This window comes from Kryptolebias marmoratus, linkage group LG8, assembly GCF_001649575.2.
Source record: "Kryptolebias marmoratus isolate JLee-2015 linkage group LG8, ASM164957v2, whole genome shotgun sequence".
NCBI classification, from domain to species: Eukaryota; Metazoa; Chordata; class Actinopteri; order Cyprinodontiformes; family Rivulidae; genus Kryptolebias; species Kryptolebias marmoratus.
Window position 1 is genome coordinate 28,947,392 of NC_051437.1, and position 22,084 is coordinate 28,969,475.

Here is a 22,084-nt window from a genome sequence, read left to right on the forward strand (position 1 = left end):
TCAAACATCAGCCAGGAGCTGGATGATGGAGACCCTGATGTCCAGGAGACACCTGCTGAGGGACATTTAACCAGAAACCAGTCGGTGGACGGACAGATTCGATCCGATTTGTGTCATTTTTTAAAAGAAAATCCACAATAAAGCCAAACGTTTAAATAAATCATTAAAAGTCCAGAACTGAAATCCTCTCCTGGGACCCAAAGAGCTCAGCTGATGAGAAAAGGAGCAGAAACCCAAACCGATGCTTCCAAGGTGACATGAAGAGGCGGGAACAAGGAACCGGGTCAAACCGGGATCGTCTCTGGAGATGTTTGTGGTGGTTTTGGACCCTCCGGTCCCCCTGTCTTAAAGGGTTCGGTGCAGAGATGATAACTGTTCAGAGGCCAGAGGGGGCCGGCTGGTTGAGATCTGCGCGTCCGTCCTCCTGCGCGGCGACGAAGCGTTGCCTCTCCGTGGAAACGACGGCTGCGTTTCCCTCCTGTAGGCGTCTCTCTTCGGGCTGTCGGGGGCCCCCACGTGCTCCAAGAGCCTCTTCTGAAACACGGCCTGGAACTGCGAACAAAGAGGAGAAACGAGTGAGGAACCGGTTCTGGAGGTGAGGAGAAGACGGGACGTGTCGGTCGTACCAAGCCCAGCTTTGTGGCGGTATGACTCGTCGTTGTTGTTGTTGTTGTTGACGTCGGAGCGAGCTCCTTGGTTTTCGGTTTGGCGCAGTACGTCTCCAGATACTGAAGTTCGCAGCCAGACGATTTGCAGCACTGGTCCACGATCCCCTTCCCCCGGGGCCGAGGACCGTAACCAGACCAGGACCCTTTACCTGGAGGAGAAGAGAGAAACGCATCAGAGGAACCGTTCTCACCTTCCCCACAAATTAAACGTTCACGCAAAGGGTTAAAAAGAAGTTTACATCGTGTTCATCTGACTCCAGAATCAGCCCAAACCATCAGCCCTCCACCACCGTGCTGACAGCTGCAGTGCATTCTGGGTAAACATCTGTCCTCTGGTCTGCAGAGGAGCCCAAACCATCAGCCCTCCACCACCGTGCTGACAGCTGCAGTGCATTCTGGGTAAACATCTGTCCTCTGGTTCCGGTTCTGCTCCAGAAGTCTTGTGCTTGTTGTTTTTAGAGAGAGGAGGCTTTAACCTTTGACCTTTGACCTGCTGACTGAGGCCTGTAGAAGCTGAGATGGAGCTCATTGCACAGTCTGACCTTCAGGGTGAAGATCAGCAGCTGCCTGTGTGTGAATAATCTTCCCGTCTGTAGACTGATGGACTCTAAATGACCTTTGACCCTTCCCAGGTTGATGGGCAGCTGCTCCTCTGAGGTCATTGCTGTCGTCTTCCCGCCCTGGCGTTGGTGCCTCCAGAACCTCAGAACCTCCTGATCCAGAACCTCTGAGATCCTGATCCATTCTGGCTTCGTTTGTTTCCAGTCAGACTCACTGCAGCCGATTTCAAACACAAACGTTTTGTCCCATAACTTCTCCGGCGTGTTGCTGATCTAAGCCCCGCCCCCTCGCTGCACCTTTTCTTTGTTATTAGTGAGAACCGAGCGTCTCTCAGATAACGAGTGTTTAAACAAGAAGCCTATCTCGCTCCGAGGCACCGTGTTCTGCTGCTGATTCGGAGGATCGCCATCGCTCCGATAGCAGATGTGCGAAGCGGCCTTGGTCAGAGCAGGGCCAAAGGTAATCAGGTGAAAGGGCTTCTGGGTGATCGTGAAGTTGGCGGAGACAGTGAACGCTTTTCGTGGCTCCGTAAATAAACACGGCGGGTTTTTTTGTTGTTGTGGAGCCAATAACGAGCTCAGAGTTCCCCAGTTTAACCTTAAATCATTTCTATGAAGACAAAACGTCACAACAAATCTTCACTTATTACCGATATTTAAAAAAACAAACAAAAAAAGCATAAAAACTGATATTTTACTTTAATTATTGGATTTTAAAATGAATTATTTAACAAAAACAGCCTAAAAACAGCCGTCTGCAGGTGTCTAAAGGTCCTGTTTCAGTTTTTTTCTTTAATCAAAAATGTTTCTGCTGGTTTTAAGAACCAAATAATAAATAAAATCCAGACGTTTCTCTTTGATTTCACAGATTATTGACGACAGGATGAGAACATTTCAGCACATTTATTAAAAAGAAAAAGGAACTGAAATATTTTGAAGTTTAACTCAAATTCGTCTAATTTTTCCTGATCCCTGCTGGGAGCAAAAAACTGAACCCGGAGGTCAGAAGAATTGCGAGCAGTGAAGCATGGTGGCGGCAGCATCATGATGTGGGGGAGGCTGCTCTGAGGCGAGGGAAAGACGTCCAACATGTCCCGAAGCTCACAGAGACACACGGGAGGGGTTCAGGGACACCTCCGTCCCACCGTGGACCAGCCAGAGCCCCGACCTGAACCCCGTCAGACATGAAGGGACCTGAAAATGGCTCCACCACCGATCCCGGTCCCGCCAGTCCTGGTCCTAGTCCAGTGGCAGGAAGTCCTCCGGTCCAGGTGAGACGTGAGGCTGAACACGGATCAGTTTGGTCTTTGTTTCTAAATTTATAATAAATAAATTCTGTTTCCACGTTGCCGTCAGGAACAAACTCACAGGAAGGAAGTTTTACTCCGGAGACAACCGGGACTCGAACCGGCAACCTCAGGACTGCAGGACGGCAGCACCGACTTTATATTAATGTTTAATACGACTGAAGCATCAGGCTGCAAAATAAAGCTGCAAATACTGAAAACACCTAAATTATTTTATTTCTTCCTGTTTCCTGATTGTTTTCTGGGAAACTCAGTTATTTAATGATTTAATTTCGATGAAAATAAAAGTTTCAGCTCCGGTTTCTCGTGTTTGGGACGTTTCTCCCTCTCCGGCGTTTTAAAGACGGTGACGGTTCGAAGACTCACCCAGGTAGATCCCTCGGTCCCCGCAGACGAAGATGAGGTCGCTGAGGAGCTCGGACCCGCAGCGGCGTCGGGCCGCCTCCGATGAGACGGGCCAGCCCGCCAGACACATGCTGCAGTAGAACATGCAGATCCGAACGCACGCCGCCTGGAGGAAAATAAAGATTTCAATCCTTTATATGAGCTTCATATAAAGTAAATATTTGTAACATCGAGGCTGCAGATTCAGGAAAGTGATTTTTTTTCTTTAAGAGTTAAAGTTGCTGCATCTTTATTTATGTTCCTGTAAAGATTAAGATCTATATTTGATCTTTTTGCAGAAATAACGAGCTGAAAAAAGCCTTTAAACAGAGAATCAGCTGACGGAACGTAACGAGGACTCTTACCTTGAGCGTGAGCGGCCTGGCAGGGTGTGATGAGGAAGAGGAGGAGGAGAGGGGCATCTTGTTTGGGTGCACGGGCTTCAGGAGACCTGCAGGTTTATATGGAGAAGCAGGAGGGGAGGTCCGCAGCGCCTCCCACCCTCCTGCATCACTTCCTGCCCGAAACTGCGTCAGAAAAGCTGCAACTAAATGTTCACTTTCAGGAAAAACAAAATAAAACGATCCTGTTTTTAGGCCTCAGGAGACCGAGAACTCCGATAATCTGACTTCCAGCTTCCAGGGAGGAATTCGCACGCTTGTTTCGTTTGTTATCACCCGCCATCAAAGCCGAAAGGCCAATAAATCTGTGTGTGTGTGTGTGTGTGTGTGTGTTTCTGGGTGAGGAGTCAGGTTTAGGGCTGAGCTGTGAACTGACTTCATGGTTAGTTAGGTACTAGTTATGGTTAGGTTTAGGTTACAGAAATGATGGAAGTCAATATAATGTCCTCATAGCTCCAAACACTAGCGTGTGTGTGTGTGTGTGTGTGTGGCCTCATTTTAATAAAACTCAAAAAGAAATCAGAGGACAAACGTCCACAGCCGAGTAACTTCTGGATTCAAGATGGCGGCTGTTGCTAGGAAACCTTGCTGTGTAAAAGCTGCTGCCGAACCGCGAGTTTCTGGACCGGTTCTGGACCGGTTCTGGACCGGTTCTAGGACTGCGATGGTCTCAGGGCTGCAGGACAGAAACGTCACCACTGCCCCCTGCAGGTGGAAATATGAAACTACAGCAGCAAAAAGAAAATTCTTCCAAAAAGGCAAAAACAGTTCTCACGCTCACAACAATTACTTTCACTATTTTTATTATTTAGGGAAAAACATATTCTACTTGTTGTTTATTACAAGCTCACTTTGTGTACAAAACTATCATTTTGTTGCAGCTATTTAGATAAACGACCAGTTTTCCTTTAAACAAGTCGAATCTGAAGTTTTTACTGCTGCTCCAATAAGAACTAAATATTTAAGCTTTTAGCTGAACAAACAGGAAATGTAAAGACTTTAACTCATTGTTCTCATTCCACAGATCAAATAAATTATTACAACTCAAATTAAGCTGAAGTCAGTTACAGTGGCGCTTCATTTCTGCTGAAAAGGGAAGAAACTGTTAAATAAATATCTGCATACCTCCAGTTTGTGACAAATAAAAAATATTAAAAGAAATGATCTGAATTCGTCTGAACAGTTCAATAATGTTTGAATTAAAGTCGGTAGGTCTGTTTGAAGGGAACAAACAGCCTCTGCTGGTTCTGTTCGCCTCACCGAACACGGAGGCGAAGTCTGAAGAAGATTACAGATATCGACACAAGTAAAAGTCTGGAAGTTTGTATTTTTCCTCTCTGCCTGTCGGCCGGGCACCAAACGCTCCGTAACGATCACTTTTACTGACAGTCGAGTTTATTTATTACTCAGGCCAGATATAAACAAATAACTCCCTTCTCTCTCCCCTCTCCTCCTCCATCACGGGACTCTCTGGGTTAAACAGAAGCTGAAAAAAAAATGAGCGTTTCCTCCGAGAGGAACGGTTTCTGACGGCGGAGAACGAGCGGCCGTCACCTGTTAGCATTGTTAGCATCATCCCAGCCACATAAAGAAGAACTGAGGTCGTTACCCGGAGTCAGACTCACATCGTATCATCCTGAACGGAGACGATCGATCAGCCTGACTGAAGGAGGAACTGTTCCCAGCAGTCTGTGGTTCAAAGAAAACTCAAAGAAAAAACAACTCAGGCGTCAGATGGAGACTCGGCTGATCCTCGGATCGGAAACAAAAACAACCCATCCAAGACTATCTCCAAACAGATTTATTTTCCTCAGGTTCACGGGACTGGAGCCAACCAATCAGGACGCAGGAGGAAATACGAGTCAGGTTCGCAGCATCCGTCCGGAGGCTCCATCACTGACAGGAAAACAAAAAACCGAGGTTCTCCGGAGGAGTTTCTGAGACAGAACTGGAGCTTTTTGGCTCCGCCCACATCAGGTGTGTGTTTTCTGATTAAACCAACAACTTTATCTGCATCTGTGCGTCCATAAAAGCAGCGTATCCTCAGGCTAACAGCTCATTCCTACGAGGTAAACCGGAACTCACCGACTGGTTGCAGTTTCTCAGAGGAGCTGCAGGAAGAAGTGCTGGCATTAAAAGGGCAGGTTGTCGAGAGCGGCGTCCTGCAGGAGTTTGGCCTTCAGCTGAGCGATCCGCTCCTCGTCCTCCAGCTCCTTAAAGTCCAACTCTTCCCTCAGCGACGAGGCGGCGGCGGCGGCGCCCAGACTCTCCGTCCCCGCCCAGATCTGGTCGATGCTCTGCTCCGGACTGTCTGGCTGAGAATCACAACCCGGGTTCCAGTCGCCGTCCTTCTGGGGAGGCTCGTCTTCGCCGCGGACCGTCGCTGCTTCCTGCGGCGGCGGTTCTGGTCGGGAGACTTTAACGCTCGGAGGCGAGCGATGTGCCGCCGCCGGAGATACGGCTTTTCTTTTCAGGACAACGGCCTCCTTCGCTTTCCCTGCGACGGAAATCAACTTCTGTCTGCCGTCGCTTCCAGGATCCTGAAAAACACGAGAGCGTTTCAGTCCGTTCAACTGACGAAGAGTTCTCCTCCTCCTCATCATCATGTTTTCACCTCAATGGACGGATGTAAAGTTTTAAAGTTTCACTCAGCTTAAAGGTGAGACTGCAGACTCTGCAGTCTCACCTTTAGCGGAGTGAACAGGTGTGTTGTGTTACCTGCAGTGTCACCTTTAAGCGGAGTGAACAGGTGTGTCCTGTTACCTGCAGTGTCACCTTTAAGCGGAGTGAACAGGTGTGTCCTGTTACCTGCTCGGAGCTCGTGGACGGCTGCTCAGATGTTGAAGGACCGAATCGCCGGGACGACGGCTTCAGTTTACGCGTCCTCGGCCGACCCTGGCTTCTCGTGGACCTCCTGATGCACAGGTAAATGCGCTCCTGGTAGATGACCACGGCGCTCCGGTCGTCCACCGGCGCCGACTCCTGGCGCACGGGTTGGGTTTTGGACGGCCCGGTTCTAGAGGAGACATTTTTGAGCAGCTCCCAGGCTGTGCGGTTCGAGGAGACAAAGGACATCTGCAGGGGGTTCGACCTGACCCGTAACTTTGAAAATAAACGGTACGCAGTTTCTGATGAACAGCTGTCCCTGTGGGCGACTGAGCCGCGACCTTTCCTCTTCATGACAGCGGGAGAAATCCAGACGACGTCCGGGGAGTCCGCGGACTTCCTGTCAGGGAGGGGGATGCCCATTTTTGCGAGCACTGAGACTGATAAACTCTTCAGGGGGACGATTTTGACTTCAGCCTCCTTTGGGATGTAGATATCCAGTTCATTACAGGCATCCATGTTTGAATTCACCTGCGTGAAACAAAAAGATGTACGAGTTTAAATTTACAGCAACAAAAAGGGAAACAGCTGCAGGAGCATTTTACAGCCAATTAGGTTAATTAGCAACAGGGATTCACCTGAAGACAGGTTAATTGATGCGATGACAAACTGCTAATAACTATGAAACTAAATGTTTCATACGGGGAGTTTTTCGACTGGAGGAAGGACAGAAACAGCCTGAAGCGATGAGGACAGATGGGAGGACATTCTGTCTTCCTGCTCAGTTGTAATCAGGAAAAAAACAAATATTTATTTAAATCAGCTGTGACTTTCAGACGTCCTGTCCTGTTTTATCTGCTTAAACCAAATTAAACCTCAAACAAAAATCTTGATGACGACGACTTTAAGTGCGACTTATAAAATAAATAATGTTCTCTGCTTTGTTTTTGTTTTAATTACCAAAGAATACCTGACTAACCTGAATTAATCCACCACACCCTGCCAGTTCCTGTTAGTCACTGTCAACACACCCTAAAACATTATTTTTTTATATTAAATTAAACGTAACTAACGTGACCTTGGTCGGTTTGTTACCTGTCTTCCGTCTGAGGTGGATTTTAACACTTTCAGCAGCAAAAAACAACAACTTATAGACCGAAACTAGCATCTAGCTAACAGCTTCCGGGCTGAAAACCGTAAATAACCGAACAACTCCGAAAATAATTAAGCTCAAAACGTTTACACTAACCTTACACCTTGACAAGAACCTTATCTCGATTAAAGAGTCGCGAGGATAATTTATTTTCGTTTCCGCAGCAAAACAACGTCACTTCCTGGTTCCTTACCCCTTTCAGAATAAAAGCCTGGTTCCGTTTTTTTATGCTAACGGCTATGCTATGCTATGCTAACGGCTACGGGACAGAAAAACAAACTATAAAATATGGAAAAAGTTAATAAAAACAAAACGTGCATACATATGTCACATAACTTTATGAAAACTCTATCCCGCTCAAAGAGAAGTGTTATGATTTATTTCGGTTTCTCAGCAAAACACCGAAATGTTCGGCAGAGGACAAGAACCAGCAACCATAGAGCATTACTCAGTGATATAATAAAATAAAATTGAATGAGTTAAATATATAAAGATAGATACGATAAATTAAGAGCATTGAAAAATCGTTAAATATATGTTTCTATTCATTTTTCTCGTAGTTTGACGTCTTACAGTTTACAGCTCCATCCTCCAACTGCGCAGACGCGTTCTCAAAATCCAACATGGCGGCGCCCGTGAGCCGGATTTTTTGGGCTCGAAGAGGCGGAGGCGCTCCGTCCGTGTTTTTTATGTCGATGTGTGAAGCTCCGCGAGCCTCCAGCTCCCTGCGGTCAGCTTCTGATGGAGAAATGAGCGACAGAAACACAAAAATCAAGGAGGCTGTTTTCAACCCGAGCGACCAACTGAACACATCAGGTTTGTAGTTTTCACTTCTTCCTGTCAGCTGTGATGGAGTTAAAGGCTTTAGATGGAGAATGGCTTCAGTTTATTAACAAGAACCTGTGTGACTGTGGTCTGTTTGTAGCTTAGCATGCTAACCGGGGTTTGTTTGTAGCTTAGCATGCTAACCGGTTAATGCTAGCTGCCTTTTAATAAACCATTTAACGTTTTTTTTCTGTCTTTGTAACATATAAAACTAAAACCAACACTACAACCACAATTATTTGTTAACATCAGAGCTGCCATCTCTGCCCCAAACTGTCACTTTTTCATTTAACTCATCTGGTTTTGACAGCTGATCACTACAGCTAACTGTTAGCCTAATCGAGCTTAGCAGGGACCAAACTAGCTTTAACTTAGTTAAACCTACAGATATGGAGCTCAAACTTGGTGTGGTCGTAGCTGAGAGTCATCCCCAACACATACTCTGAGCACTAACAAGTTAGACCAGATTTCTGTTTAAATCTTTAACATTAACTCTTGGAGTCTGTCTCATCTGACTGTTAGCTGAATAACTTTTGGAGTCACTTCCTTTTTAAATGTTGTGGAGACAGAAAGCAGATGTTGTTCTGACAGTGGAGCAGTGAACTCAGCAGCAACACAAGTGATGTCTGTGTGAATTTAAAGCTCCAGTTCTCCATAATGTTTGTGCTCCACTGTTCCCTGCAGATGTTCAGCACACAGTGAAGATTAAAGAAGAACCTCCTGAAGACCAGAGTCCTGGTGTGGACCAGCAGGACCCACAGCCCCTCCACATAAAGGAGGAAGAGGAGGAACTCTGGACCAGTCTGGAGAGAGAGCAGCTCAACGTGATCGTGGTGTTTCCTCTGAAGAGTGAGGATGAGGAGGAGAAGCCTCTGTTTGAGCTTCATCAGCACCAAATGGACGACAGAGAAGGTCCAAGCAGCAGCTCAGCTGACCAGATGAAAGCAGAAGCTGATGGAGAGGACTGTGGAGGAGCAGATCTAAATCCTCATGGAGACACTTCCAGCTCTTCAGAGACTGAAGTCAGCGAGGATGATGAAGAGGATGAGGATGTTAACCATCCTGACTCTCATCTGAAACCCTTATCAGACTCTGGGTCAACAACTGAAGACAGCGACGAGGACTGGAAGGAGAGCAGGGCTCCTGAGTCAGGTGGAAACTCTGACAACAAGTCTCTGAGCTGCTCTGAGTGCGGGAAACAGTTTGTCCACAACCGGTCTCTTCAGAGACACGTGAAGCGTCACTCAGCAGGAAGGTCTTCGAGCTGTTTGGGTCAAAAGAAATGTGTTGGAGTGAAGACAGATGTGGAGCCACACAGGAAAGTCCCGACAGGAACAAAATCATTTAGCTGTGATGAATGTGCAAAAACATTTAACAGTAAAGCTAAATTAATCCGGCATATGAGAGTTCACACAGGAGAGAAACCGTTTGGTTGTGAGCTTTGTGAACAGAGGTTTAGCCAAAAGACAAATTTAAACGCACACATGAGAGTCCACACAGGGGAGAGAGAATTTGAATGTGATGTCTGTGGACAACGATTCAGCAACAAAAAGAATTTAAACAGGCACCTGAGAGTTCACACGGGAGAGAGACCGTTTGCTTGTGCTTTTTGTGAACAGAGGTTTAATCAAAAGACAAATTTAAATCGACACATAAAAATCCACACGGGACAGAAGGAGTTTGAATGTCAAGTTTGTGGAAAGAAAACCAGCAATAGACAAAATTTAAACACACACATGAGGATCCACACAGGAGAGAAACTCTTTGAATGTCAGGTTTGTGGACAAAGATTTAGCCATAAATCCAATTTAAACTCCCACCTGAGAGTCCACACGGGACAGAAACCGTTTGTTTGTGATGTTTGTGGACGAGGGTTTAACAAAAAAACAAATTTAAACACGCACACGAGAATTCACACGAGAGGGGAAACGTTTAGCTGTGAATACTGAAAGAACTGTGAGTTTGGAATAACCTTTAATGGTTTTTATTTATATTTATGTGTGTACATTCTGCCCTTCTGTGCTCAGCTCTTTCTATGGAAATTTACTCTATTTTCAATAAACCTGAGTGAAACGATCAGGAGTGTCTGAGTGCCTTTCAGTTGGTTTTTAAAGCTGTTCAGGGAGCTGGAGGTCGGTTCGTACAGCTGTGGTTACAGACTGATGCTTCGTACACAGGAGCCTTATTTTTAGTGACTATGTAAAAGTTAGTTTCAAAGTTTTAGCCTTGTGTTCACATAGAAACTGTCTTAGGACCCCCTAAATGTTATTTTTTGAATCCAGGTCGCTGGAGCCTCTCAGGAGTCGTTGTACGAGGGGCGGGGCTAACCTGGACAGGTCACACCTCGCACCTCTAATCCGACCTCCAACCCAAAGCTCGACGGACGTATGAATGATGACGGATCAGCTTCTTTAACGCCACTAAAACCTTCATTTACTGCAGAACTTCAGTCAGTTTGATGCACAGCTTCACCTCTTCAGCTGTAAAAAGCTCCTGCAGCTGTTTGCTTTATTCAAACCTCTGACTTCTTCAGCCTGTTCTTGTCCTGGTACCAACTTTTTATAAACGAGTCGCTGCCATCAAATCTCAAACTGCTAATACAAAAAAAACTCAGAACATGTGTTTCTGTGATTTAATAAAATTAGTTTGTTAATAAAAACAACTCCAACGGGAAAGTTTTTATAATTAGAGCTTCAATAAACAAACCTTGGATATATTTCTTATATTTTGTAAATGTTTAACTCTCTCAAGGCAGATGTTGCAACAACATCTGATTTTACTGTTACTAAAACTTAATTTGATCCTGAGAGAGTTAACAGTACCATAAAAACTCTTTAAACTTTTTAACCCTTAAATGCTGATGACAAAACAAAATAACTGAAATGTTATATTTAGGTCCGCCCAGCTCATTTACTTGAAGAGTTTTCTTTTTAAATGGAATGACATACTCATAAAATGTTTGTTTTTATCCAGAAAAGAACCAGAATCTGATCACCAACATCCAGCCTTGACCTTTGACCTCAGAGATCAGATCTGGAGATGATGGAGCTTCAGCCTGGTGAACCTCTGCCCATCTTCAGCCTCTAAATGCTCTTTTTATCTCCAGTCCTCTGAATTAACCTCATTAGTTCCTAAAAGCTCCTCCAGATGTTTCAGACTTTTACAGCTGTTGTTGCTCCTGGAACAACTTCTGACAGACGTGTTTCATACATTCATTATGTTACCATGCTTTATTGTGAACAAAATAAGGGTTTGAGATTTGCAAATCTTTGAATTATTTTTATTTACATTTTACACAACGACCCAACTTCTTCAGTGTTAGGGTTGTTATCTATATTTAAACAAATAAACTTCTGATCCAAGAATGGTTCTTCTTGTAGCTTTTAATATGAAACTAACTCCATAACAAATAAAACTTTTTCTATTTAAAAAGTGATTTTAAGAAAATTTGTCCAAGGAAAGAACTAAATACACATAAATAAATAAATAAACACTCTGGTTATTCTCAGTTAACTCGGACACAAACATTTTTACCAACAAACTCTGGAACCGTGCCATTTCACTTCAGACTGATTTTTTCCCGCCATGTGAACTCTCATGTGTTTGTTTAAATTTGTTTTTTTGCTAAACCTCTGTCCACATATCTCACATTCAAACGGTTTCTCTCCTGTGTGGACTCTCCTGTGGTTATTTAAAGTTGTCTTTTCTGTAAACCTTCGTCCACAAACATCACAAACAAACGGTTTCTGCCCACTGTGGATTCTCATGTGTGAGTTTAAAGTTATTTTGTAGTTAAATCTTTGTCCACAAAGCTCACATTCAAACTCTCTCTGTCCCGTGTGGACCCTCATGTGTGTGTTTAAATGTGGCTTTTGGCTGAATGTTTGACCACAAACTTCACAAACAAACGGTTTCTCCCCTGTGTGAACACTCATGTGTCGGTCTAAAGTTGCTTTCTTGTTAAACCTTCGTTCACAAACAAAACAGTCGAAGGGTTTCTCTCCTGTGTGGACTCTCATGTGAGTGGTTAAATTTGACTTTTGGTTGAACCTTCGGCCACAAACGTCACACTCAAACGGTCTCTCTCCTGTGTGAACTCTTATGTGTCTCATTAGTTTAGTTTTACTGTTAAAACTTTTACCACATTCTTCACAGCTAAACAGTCTGTTGTCAGAGTTTCCACCTGACTCAGGAGCCCTGCTCTCCTTCCAGTCCTCGTCGCTGTCTTCAGTTGTTGACCCAGAGTCTGATAAGGGTTTCAGATGAGAGTCAGGATGGTTAACATCCTCATCCTCTTCATCATCCTCGCTGACTTCAGTCTCTGAAGAGCTGGAAGTGTCTCCATGAGGATTTAGATCTGCTCCTCCACAGTCCTCTCCATCAGCTTCTGCTTTCATCTGGTCAGCTGAGCTGCTGCTTGGACCTTCTCTGTCGTCCATTTGGTGCTGATGAAGCTCAAACAGAGGCTTCTCCTCCTCATCCTCACTCTTCAGAGGAAACACCACGATCACGTTGAGCTGCTCTCTCTCCAGACTGGTCCAGAGTTCCTCCTCTTCCTCCTTTATGTGGAGGGGCTGTGGGTCCTGCTGGTCCACACCAGGACTCTGGTCTTCAGGAGGTTCTTCTTTAATCTTCACTGTGTGCTGAACATCTGCAGGGAACAGTGGAGCACAAACATTATGGAGAACTGGAGCTTTAAATTCACACAGACATCACTTGTGTTGCTGCTGAGTTCACTGCTCCACTGTCAGAACAACATCTGCTTTCTGTCTCCACAACATTTAAAAAGGAAGTGACTCCAAAAGTTATTCAGCTAACAGTCAGATGAGACAGACTCCAAGAGTTAATGTTAAAGATTTAAACAGAAATCTGGTCTAACTTGTTAGTGCTCAGAGTATGTGTTGGGGATGACTCTCAGCTACGACCACACCAAGTTTGAGCTCCATATCTGTAGGTTTAACTAAGTTAAAGCTAGTTTGGTCCCTGCTAAGCTCGATTAGGCTAACAGTTAGCTGTAGTGATCAGCTGTCAAAACCAGATGAGTTAAATGAAAAAGTGACAGTTTGGGGCAGAGATGGCAGCTCTGATGTTAACAAATAATTGTGGTTGTAGTGTTGGTTTTAGTTTTATATGTTACAAAGACAGAAAAAAACGTTAAATGGTTTATTAAAAGGCAGCTAGCATTAACCGGTTAGCATGCTAAGCTACAAACAAACCCCGGTTAGCATGCTAAGCTACAAACAGACCACAGTCACACAGGTTCTTGTTAATAAACTGAAGCCATTCTCCATCTAAAGCCTTTAACTCCATCACAGCTGACAGGAAGAAGTGAAAACTACAAACCTGATGTGTTCAGTTGGTCGCTCGGGTTGAAAACAGCCTCCTTGATTTTTGTGTTTCTGTCGCTCATTTCTCCATCAGAAGCTGACCGCAGGGAGCTGGAGGCTCGCGGAGCTTCACACATCGACATAAAAAACACGGACGGAGCGCCTCCGCCTCTTCGAGCCCAAAACATCCGGCTCACGGGCGCCGCCATGTTGGATTTTGAGAACGCATCTGCGCAAGTCCAGCACTAGGAAATTAATATAGCCGTAATTTAAATAATAATAATAATAATGTATTTCTTTATTATTAAACATGGCGAGTTTTCTGATTAGCTCATTTTAAGTTATTTTAAAATATGACTCAGTAATCCATGCTGCTAATGAATTTATGAATTTAATAAAAGTTTTTACCTCTCACCTGATGTGAGTGCAGTCCGGACAGGACACCTACATCTATTTTACAATGTAAATCACAGAAAATAAAAAAGTACTGAAAAATACTTAAGGCCTCTGTTTTAAATATCATAACTGGTTCTTCAGTTTGGAAATCTGTTTTTAATGTTTACAGTATAATATGAAATAATTTCAGGCAGTTAAAACCGCCTGAAATTAACAAATGTCTGCATTGAGCCGGTGTGTGGTTGTTGTATAAACCTGACAGCAGGGGGCGCTGTTGGAACAGTTCTGTGTTAAACTCATTAACAAACAGCTTTTCTCTACAAAAATGAGAAGAAAATGATTAGAAAGGATAATAAAAACTGAAGAAAAGGCTTTTATCGTTAATTCACTGGTTAGAATCTGAGTGTTCCCCAACAGATGCAAGTTCTTTGAACAAAATAGACTTTTTACTGTTTTTTTTTTTTACAAAAACTTTGAAATGTATGTTAAAACTATCAACTCCTGCATCACAACTACGACACAAAACTGCAGAAATAATCTCCTAAATTGGAAGAATTTAATCTTTGGTTTCTACGTACAAGACTTTTTCTTTAAACGTCTTCGAACACAACTGAAGATCTCTTTAAGTAACACAAAGATCAAACTTTATTCAACGGGTAAAAAATGTGTTACACTGCAAAACTACACAAACTATTCGACAAATACACAAAAAGAAAACAAGTGGAGGCGTTTTAGTAATTGTTCTCTTGAAAATGCAGTAAATTGCTTTTTTTTGAAGAATATATAAAGTACCTTTAACACGACTAATTTCATTAGTAAGTAAAAATTTATTTTTATTATAACACATTTTAGCAGCAAAGTATTCAAAGTGCTTTACATCATAAAAACATCACACAGTAGATCATCAGAACATTAGAATCATCACATAAAATCATAAAAACCATCGAGCAGATAATCATAAGGAGATGTAAGAAGATACTTTGTTCAGAGCAGCTTTTACCTGAGTTTGTTTGCAGACGACTAATCAAAGGCAGCTCTGAACAGGTGAGTTTTCAGCCTCGATTTAAAGGAATTTAAAATCATCCATTCATTCCTTTACCTGTTTCTCCTGATGTCTCTCTCCAGCAGACGCTGTGCGAGAGGCGGGGGACACGTGGACAGGTCTCCCGTCCGTCACAGGGACAAACGAGAAGCAACCATCCAGACTCACCTCAGGACAGTTTAGTTCCCAAATAATCTAACATGTATGTTTTTGTGCTGTGGGAGGAAACCAGAAACCGTTCTGAGTTAATCTTCTTCTGTCAGCTGTTTCCTTTTCAGCGAGTCCTCCTCCATCTAACTCTGTCCTCCATGTCCTCTCTAACTGCATCCATATCTGTCCTCTTTGTCCCTTACATCCTTCTGTCTCTCCTCTGCACATGTCCAAACCATCTCAGTCTTTATCTCTCAGTCCTTCAACCTGTGCTGGACCTCTGATGTCCTCGTTCCTAATCCTGTCCGTCCTCGTCCCTCCCAAGGAGAACCTCAACATCTTCAGCTCTGTCTCCAAACCGTCCAACATGGCCGCCCTCACCACCGTCTGTAAACCTTTCCTTTGACCTTTTTGAGTTAATCCATAAATGATCTGATTCTGTTTTTGTGCAGTCCGTGTCAGAAGCTTCCTCTTGTCTCAGTATTCACAGCTGACTGCTTCCCATCACGGGTGAATTCTCACGAGTTTAAATTTGACTTTTTGTCTAAACCTTCGTCCACAGACCAGACAAACTGTTTCTGTCCTGTGTGGACAGAAACCTCTTCCCACATCTTCACAACAAACTGATTTGTGGACGGTGTGACCTCCCGGTGTTTTCGTTAAGGCTGGGGACAGGATGTCCATCTGGGCTGTCGTCCCCACTCCTGTGGAGTCTCCTGTGTTTGTTTAAACTCGTCCTTTGGCGAAACCCTCGCCCACAAACCACACATTCAAACGGTTTTTGTCCAGTGTGGATCCTCGTGTGCGCATTTAAAACATTTCTCTGCCTAAACCGTCGACCACAAACGTCACAAGCAAACGGCTTCGCTCCTGTGTGGATTCTCATGTGTGCGATTAAAATAGTCTTCTGCCGAAAACGTTGTCCACAAACCTCACATTCAAACGGCTTCTGAACTGTGTGGATTCTCATGTGAGAGTTTAAATAATCTTTAGCAATAAATTTTCGTCCGCAAACATCACACTGGTAGTCCTTCTGTCCCATGTGGCTCCTCAGGTGTTTGTTTAAACTCGACTTGTGTTTAAAAAGTTGTCCACATTCCTGACAAATAAATGTTTTCTGTCCTGTGTGGACGATCATGTGTCTGTTTAGACCCGCCTTTTGGCTAAACCCTCGTCCACAAACGTCACAAGTAAACGGTTTCTCTCCTGTGTGGATTCTCATATGTACGATTAGTTTTGTATTGCTGTTGAATCTTTTCTCACATTCATCACAGCTAAATGATTTTGTTCCTGTCGGGACTTTCCTGTGTGGCTCCACATCTGTCTTCACTCCAACACATTTCTTTTGACCCAAACAGCTCGAAGACCTTCCTGCTGAGTGACGCTTCACGTGTCTCTGAAGAGACCGGTTGTGGACAAACTGTTTCCCGCACTCAGAGCAGCTCAGAGACTTGTTGTCAGAGTTTCCACCTGACTCAGGAGCCCTGCTCTCCTTCCAGTCCTCGTCGCTGTCTTCAGTTGTTGACCCAGAGTCTGATAAGGGTTTCAGATGAGAGTCAGGATGGTTAACATCCTCATCCTCTTCATCATCCTCGCTGACTTCAGTCTCTGAAGAGCTGGAAGTGTCTCCATGAGGATTTAGATCTGCTCCTCCACAGTCCTCTCCATCAGCTTCTGCTTTCATCTGGTCAGCTGAGCTGCTGCTTGGACCTTCTCTGTCGTCCATTTGGTGCTGATGAAGCTCAAACAGAGGCTTCTCCTCCTCATCCTCACTCTTCAGAGGAAACACCACGATCACGTTGAGCTGCTCTCTCTCCAGACTGGTCCAGAGTTCCTCCTCTTCCTCCTTTATGTGGAGGGGCTGTGGGTCCTGCTGGTCCACACCAGGACTCTGGTCTTCAGGAGGTTCTTCTTTAATCTTCACTGTGTGCTGAACATCTGCAGGGAACAGTGGAGCACAAACATTATGGAGAACTGGAGCTTTAAATTCACACAGACATCACTTGTGTTGCTGCTGAGTTCACTGCTCCACTGTCAGAACAACATCTGCTTTCTGTCTCCACAACATTTAAAAAGGAAGTGACTCCAAAAGTTATTCAGCTAACAGTCAGATGAGACAGACTCCAAGAGTTAATGTTAAAGATTTAAACAGAAATCTGGTCTAACTTGTTAGTGCTCAGAGTATGTGTTGGGGATGACTCTCAGCTACGACCACACCAAGTTTGAGCTCCATATCTGTAGGTTTAACTAAGTTAAAGCTAGTTTGGTCCCTGCTAAGCTCGATTAGGCTAACAGTTAGCTGTAGTGATCAGCTGTCAAAACCAGATGAGTTAAATGAAAAAGTGACAGTTTGGGGCAGAGATGGCAGCTCTGATGTTAACAAATAATTGTGGTTGTAGTGTTGGTTTTAGTTTTATATGTTACAAAGACAGAAAAAAACGTTAAATGGTTTATTAAAAGGCAGCTAGCATTAACCGGTTAGCATGCTAAGCTACAAACAAACCCCGGTTAGCATGCTAAGCTACAAACAGACCACAGTCACACAGGTTCTTGTTAATAAACTGAAGCCATTCTCCATCTAAAGCCTTTAACTCCATCACAGCTGACAGGAAGAAGTGAAAACTACAAACCTGATGTGTTCAGTTGGTCGCTCGGGTTGAAAACAGCCTCCTTGATTTTTGTGTTTCTGTCGCTCATTTCTCCATCAGAAGCTGACCGCAGGGAGCTGGAGGCTCGCGGAGCTTCACACATCGACATAAAAAACACGGACGGAGCGCCTCCGCCTCTTCGAGCCCAAAAAATCCGGCTCACGGGCGCCGCCATGTTGGATTTGGAGAACGCGTCTGCGCAGTTGGGAGGTGGAGCTATAAGCCCCACAATCAAGAAGTTATATTTATAACACATGTAACATATTTAATTTAATTTTAAGTTTATTTATGATTAAAAATATATTTAAATGATCTGTTTATGTAGAGTTATAATCAAACGTTTCCATCCAAGCATCATGAGTCTGAAGGGCAGATTAACTGACTGATTTGAACCGTTCTTTTTTCAGGGTGGAATGATTAATAAACGAACAACTTTAATGATTTTTAAAAACAAGTTTAAATTTATTGTGAATTTTATGTGATCCACACAGGGTGAATTATATCCATACACCCCCTCTGATATCTGATTAAACGTCCCTCAGCAGGTGTCTCTTGGTCTTTGTCACCATCAACAAGCTTCCTGCAGATTTCTGGCTCAGGTTTGACTCTTCTTCTTGACAGAATTGATGCTTATTTAGAGTAAAGTAGTTGTTTTTGGAGTGAAAGAGGAGAGACTAAAAGTTAGCACACAGCTGCAGTCTGTGATGCTAAAAAGTTCTGATAAAACCTGAAACCTTGGTGGAATCATGGACCCCAACCGGAGTCTGAACAGACAGCCTTCGACCACCTGAAGAACACAGACAGAGTTAAAGGACTGCTGTCTCAGCAGGACTCAGAAAAACTCATCCTAGCATTTATCTTTAGCCAACTTTACTGTAACGGAGCGTTTACTGATCTTCCTGAAACCTCCATCAGGAAACTGCAGCTGATCCAGAACGCTGCTGCAAAGTCCTCACAAAGACCCCATCAGGACAGTGGACCCCATCGGGACAGTGGACCCCATCGGGACAGTGGATCCCATCGGGACAGTGGATCCCATCAGGACAGTGGATTCCATCGGGACAGTGGATCCCATCAGGACAGTGGCCCCATCAGGACAGTGGCCCCATCAGGACAGTGGATCCCATCAGGACAGAGGACCCATCAGGACAGTGGATCCCATCAAGACAGGATCAAACCTGCTCCCTGTCCCCAGGTCAGAACCAAACATCTGGAACAAACTCCCAGAGACCTGAAGGACGACTTCGACTGTGAGCTCCTTTAAAACGAGGCTGAAGACCGTCCTGTTGGCTGCTGCCATTGATTAAAGCAGAACATTATTTTATGTTGCTCTTTAGCTGCTACTCTAGTATTTTATATATTTTATTCTTGCTCCTATTCAGAACTTGCTTTTGTTCTCTAATGTTAGAAAATGTTCATTTTCTTTGAGCATCTGTAACCTTTGTTAACCTTAATGATTTATACTCAATTGCACGTGTTAATGTCTTTAACTGTTTATTTAAAGCACTTTGAGTTGCTGAAATGTGTTACGCAGATAAAGCTACAGAAAGAACGAGCTGAGAAGAGTAAAAAAGCAGAACTTTAGACACATATATTGTAAAATTAGATCACTGTGGTTATTCCAAACTAACATCTACACAACTGAAAGATTCGGCAGCTGTTCAGTTTCACTTCTGTGGGAACTGTGCTGCCTCTTTTTCAGGACTGATCTCGGTTTTCACAGCTGAACGTTTCCCCTTCCTCGTGTGGATTTCCATGTGTTTGTTTAAACTGTATTTAGTGCTGAATTCTCGGCCACAATCCTCGCATTCAAAGGGTTTCTCTCCTGTGTGGGTTCTTAAGTGTTTGTTAAGATTCGGCTTCTGGCTGAAACTTTGTCCACAGACATCACAGGTAAATGGTTTCTGTCCCGTGTGGACTCTCACATGCAAATTTAATTTTGATTTCTCTCCAAACTTTCGACCACAAACGTCACATTCAAACGGTTTCTGTCCTGTGTGGACTCTCACGTGTTTGTTTAAATATCGTTTTTGCTTAAACTTTTGTCCACATACATCACATTCAAAAGGCTTCTGTTCTGTGTGCATTATCATGTGTAAGTTTAAAGATGTTTTCTCCCTAAAGCTTCGTCCACAGACCTCACATTCAAACGGTTTCTGTCCTGTGTGGATTCTTCTGTGTTTGGTTAAAGATGTTTTGTGGTTAAACGTTTGTCCACAGGTATCACATTCAAACGGACTCTGTCCTGTGTGCTTTAAACTGTGTGAGTTTAGAGATAATTTGTGCCTAAACATTTGCCCACAAACATCACAAACAAAAGGCTTCTGTCCTGTGTGGATTCTCATGTGTGAGTTTAAAGAGGTTTTCTCCCTACACCTTCGTCCACAAACATCACATTTATACGGTTTCTCCCCCGTGTGGATTCTCATGTGTTTAGTTAAATCTGAATATCTTTGTCCACAAAACTCACAAACAAATGGTTTCTGTCCTGTGTGGACTCTCATGTGTTTGTTTAAAGAGGTTTTGTGCCTAAACCTTTGTTCACAAACATTACAAGCAAACGGTTTCTCTCCTGTGTGGATTCTCATGTGTGAATTTAAATTTGCTTTCTCTCTAAACCTTTGTCCACAAAGCTCACAATCAAATGGTTTCTGTTCTGTGTGAATTCTCATGTGATTGTTTAAACGTGACTTTTCTATAAACTTCTGTCCACAAAGCTGACAAACAAACTCTTTCTGTCCCGTGTGGATTTTCATGTGTCTGTTTAAATGTGTCATTTGTATGAACCTTTGTTCACAAACATTGCAAGCGAAGGGTTTCTCTCCTGTGTGGATTCTCATGTGTGTGTTTAGGATCGTCTTTTGCCTAAACNGTCACAAGTAAACGGTTTCTCTCCTGTGTGGATTCTCATATGTACGATTAGTTTTGTATTGCTGTTGAATCTTTTCTCACATTCATCACAGCTAAATGATTTTGTTCCTGTCGGGACTTTCCTGTGTGGCTCCACATCTGTCTTCACTCCAACACATTTCTTTTGACCCAAACAGCTCGAAGACCTTCCTGCTGAGTGACGCTTCACGTGTCTCTGAAGAGACCGGTTGTGGACAAACTGTTTCCCGCACTCAGAGCAGCTCAGAGACTTGTTGTCAGAGTTTCCACCTGACTCAGGAGCCCTGCTCTCCTTCCAGTCCTCGTCGCTGTCTTCAGTTGTTGACCCAGAGTCTGATAAGGGTTTCAGATGAGAGTCAGGATGGTTAACATCCTCATCCTCTTCATCATCCTCGCTGACTTCAGTCTCTGAAGAGCTGGAAGTGTCTCCATGAGGATTTAGATCTGCTCCTCCACAGTCCTCTCCATCAGCTTCTGCTTTCATCTGGTCAGCTGAGCTGCTGCTTGGACCTTCTCTGTCGTCCATTTGGTGCTGATGAAGCTCAAACAGAGGCTTCTCCTCCTCATCCTCACTCTTCAGAGGAAACACCACGATCACGTTGAGCTGCTCTCTCTCCAGACTGGTCCAGAGTTCCTCCTCTTCCTCCTTTATGTGGAGGGGCTGTGGGTCCTGCTGGTCCACACCAGGACTCTGGTCTTCAGGAGGTTCTTCTTTAATCTTCACTGTGTGCTGAACATCTGCAGGGAACAGTGGAGCACAAACATTATGGAGAACTGGAGCTTTAAATTCACACAGACATCACTTGTGTTTAAGGGTTTTAATCTAAGATCATCTTATGTTGAGAAATGGAGTTCTTCAAAATAGCAATTTGCAAAATCTGTAAGAGTATGTATTGGAAATTACTCAGGTTTTACACCAATATCTGTAAAACTGAGTTAGTCATTCTTCTGCTTAATTCTAATAAAACTGAGGTCAATGTCTCTGGCTCTAAAAACATGACAGAAGCATGGTGTCAGGATAAAATGAACACAACCATCAGATCCTCTCAAACATCTCCAGGATCTCCATGATGCCATGACTGAATCAGTATTTTTGTCTAAAAACCAGGAAGAACACTGCAGCGCATCAGATGACAGGTTACTGTTAAAATCCATCCTGTGGCTTCTGTTAAATCAGACAGGATTATATCCAGGAATAATAACAAAGTTTTAACCAAAGATGTTGTGTGATGTGTTAGCACTCAGAGTATGATTTGGTGATGACTCTCAGCTAATAAGGTTGACTAGGCTAATCATTAGCTGTGGTTAGCAGTTAAAACCAGATGAATAAAGTGATTTCATGAAAAAGGTGATTTTAGGGTAAGAGTTGTCAGCCTTTAAAATAACTGGCTGTAATTTGTGTTTTTAGCGTCTTAAAATCAGTGGTGGGATGTAACGAAGTACAAGTACTTTGTTACTGTACTTAAGTACGTTTTTCATGTATCTGTACTTTACTTAAGTATTTTAAA

The 22,084-nt window shown here is 43.7% G+C and overlaps 6 protein-coding genes across 9 annotated transcripts in view; 1 reads left to right on the forward strand and 5 right to left on the reverse strand.

The window, feature by feature from the left end:
* Positions 1–6: 6 nt before the first annotated feature.
* On the reverse strand, positions 7–3,965 carry LOC108228312 (insulin-like growth factor II). Its single transcript, XM_017403857.3, has 4 exons — positions 3,285–3,965; positions 2,902–3,046; positions 627–817; positions 7–552 (listed from the first exon to the last, which is right to left on the reverse strand). The coding sequence occupies exons 1-4, from the start codon at positions 3,339–3,341 to the stop codon at positions 346–348; spliced, it is 600 nt and encodes a 199-aa protein (XP_017259346.1). The 5' UTR covers positions 3,342–3,965; the 3' UTR covers positions 7–345.
* Positions 3,966–4,106: 141 nt separating this feature from the next.
* Positions 4,107–8,005, reverse strand: LOC108228311. Of its 4 annotated transcripts, none has more exons than XM_025003200.2 (3): positions 7,873–8,005; positions 6,129–6,677; positions 4,107–5,860 (listed from the first exon to the last, which is right to left on the reverse strand). In XM_025003200.2, exons 2-3 carry the CDS (start codon positions 6,663–6,665, stop codon positions 5,453–5,455), a joined length of 945 nt encoding a protein of 314 aa, XP_024858968.1. In that variant the 5' UTR covers positions 6,666–6,677; positions 7,873–8,005; the 3' UTR covers positions 4,107–5,452. The 4 variants fall into 4 exon arrangements, with proteins under 4 accessions (XP_024858968.1, XP_024858966.1, XP_024858967.1 ...); XM_025003198.2 differs by lacking the exon at positions 7,873–8,005 and adding an exon at positions 7,396–7,506; XM_025003199.1 differs by lacking the exon at positions 7,873–8,005 and adding an exon at positions 7,242–7,389.
* On the forward strand, positions 7,908–10,201 carry LOC108228313 (zinc finger protein OZF-like). Its single transcript, XM_017403858.3, has 2 exons — positions 7,908–8,115; positions 8,809–10,201. Exons 1-2 carry the CDS (start codon positions 7,923–7,925, stop codon positions 10,071–10,073), a joined length of 1,458 nt encoding a protein of 485 aa, XP_017259347.2. The 5' UTR covers positions 7,908–7,922; the 3' UTR covers positions 10,074–10,201.
* A 1,186-nt stretch (positions 10,202–11,387) lies between these two features.
* Positions 11,388–17,874, reverse strand: LOC108228315 (zinc finger protein 135). The gene is made up of 4 exons (XM_017403860.3): positions 17,670–17,874; positions 15,657–16,977; positions 13,468–13,622; positions 11,388–12,775 (listed from the first exon to the last, which is right to left on the reverse strand). The coding sequence occupies exons 1-4, from the start codon at positions 17,860–17,862 to the stop codon at positions 11,655–11,657; spliced, it is 2,790 nt and encodes a 929-aa protein (XP_017259349.3). The 5' UTR covers positions 17,863–17,874; the 3' UTR covers positions 11,388–11,654.
* A 1,374-nt stretch (positions 17,875–19,248) lies between these two features.
* Positions 19,249–20,556, reverse strand: LOC108228314 (zinc finger protein OZF-like). Its single transcript, XM_025003195.2, has one exon. It carries the CDS (start codon positions 20,525–20,527, stop codon positions 19,355–19,357), a length of 1,173 nt encoding a protein of 390 aa, XP_024858963.2. The 5' UTR covers positions 20,528–20,556; the 3' UTR covers positions 19,249–19,354.
* Positions 20,536–22,084, reverse strand: part of LOC119617269 (oocyte zinc finger protein XlCOF7.1-like) — a 2,349-nt gene continuing 800 nt past the window's right edge. The window contains exon 2 of the mRNA XM_037976894.1: positions 20,536–21,314. Coding sequence (XP_037832822.1) covers positions 20,536–21,314 — 779 coding nt within the window. The remainder of the gene's footprint in view (positions 21,315–22,084) is intronic.

What these genes read in the sequence shown, in the direction of transcription:
- LOC108228312 (XM_017403857.3), bottom strand. Translation starts at nt 3,341, where the DNA reads ATGCCCCTCTCCTCCTCCTCTTCCTCATCACACCCTGCCAGGCCGCTC. An exon ending in CCAGGCCGCTCACGCTCAAG is followed by an intron (nt 3,047 to 3,284) that starts GTAAGAGTCCTC and finishes ATTTTCCTCCAG; the next exon opens with GCGGCGTGCGTTCGGATCTG. An exon ending in CCGCCACAAAGCTGGGCTTG is followed by an intron (nt 553 to 626) that starts GTACGACCGACA and finishes CTTTGTTCGCAG; the next exon opens with TTCCAGGCCGTGTTTCAGAA.
- LOC108228311 (XM_025003200.2), bottom strand. Translation starts at nt 6,665, where the DNA reads ATGGATGCCTGTAATGAACTGGATATCTACATCCCAAAGGAGGCTGAA. An exon ending in CGTCCACGAGCTCCGAGCAG is followed by an intron (nt 5,861 to 6,128) that starts GTAACAGGACAC and finishes CGTGTTTTTCAG; the next exon opens with GATCCTGGAAGCGACGGCAG.
- LOC108228313 (XM_017403858.3), top strand. Translation starts at nt 7,923, where the DNA reads ATGGCGGCGCCCGTGAGCCGGATTTTTTGGGCTCGAAGAGGCGGAGGC. An exon ending in CGACCAACTGAACACATCAG is followed by an intron (nt 8,116 to 8,808) that starts GTTTGTAGTTTT and finishes TGTTCCCTGCAG; the next exon opens with ATGTTCAGCACACAGTGAAG.
- LOC108228315 (XM_017403860.3), bottom strand. Translation starts at nt 17,862, where the DNA reads ATGGCGGCGCCCGTGAGCCGGATTTTTTGGGCTCGAAGAGGCGGAGGC. An exon ending in CGACCAACTGAACACATCAG is followed by an intron (nt 16,978 to 17,669) that starts GTTTGTAGTTTT and finishes TGTTCCCTGCAG; the next exon opens with ATGTTCAGCACACAGTGAAG. An exon ending in CGACCAACTGAACACATCAG is followed by an intron (nt 12,776 to 13,467) that starts GTTTGTAGTTTT and finishes TGTTCCCTGCAG; the next exon opens with ATGTTCAGCACACAGTGAAG.
- LOC108228314 (XM_025003195.2), bottom strand. Translation starts at nt 20,527, where the DNA reads ATGAGAATCCACACAGGAGAGAAACCCTTCGCTTGCAATGTTTGTGAA.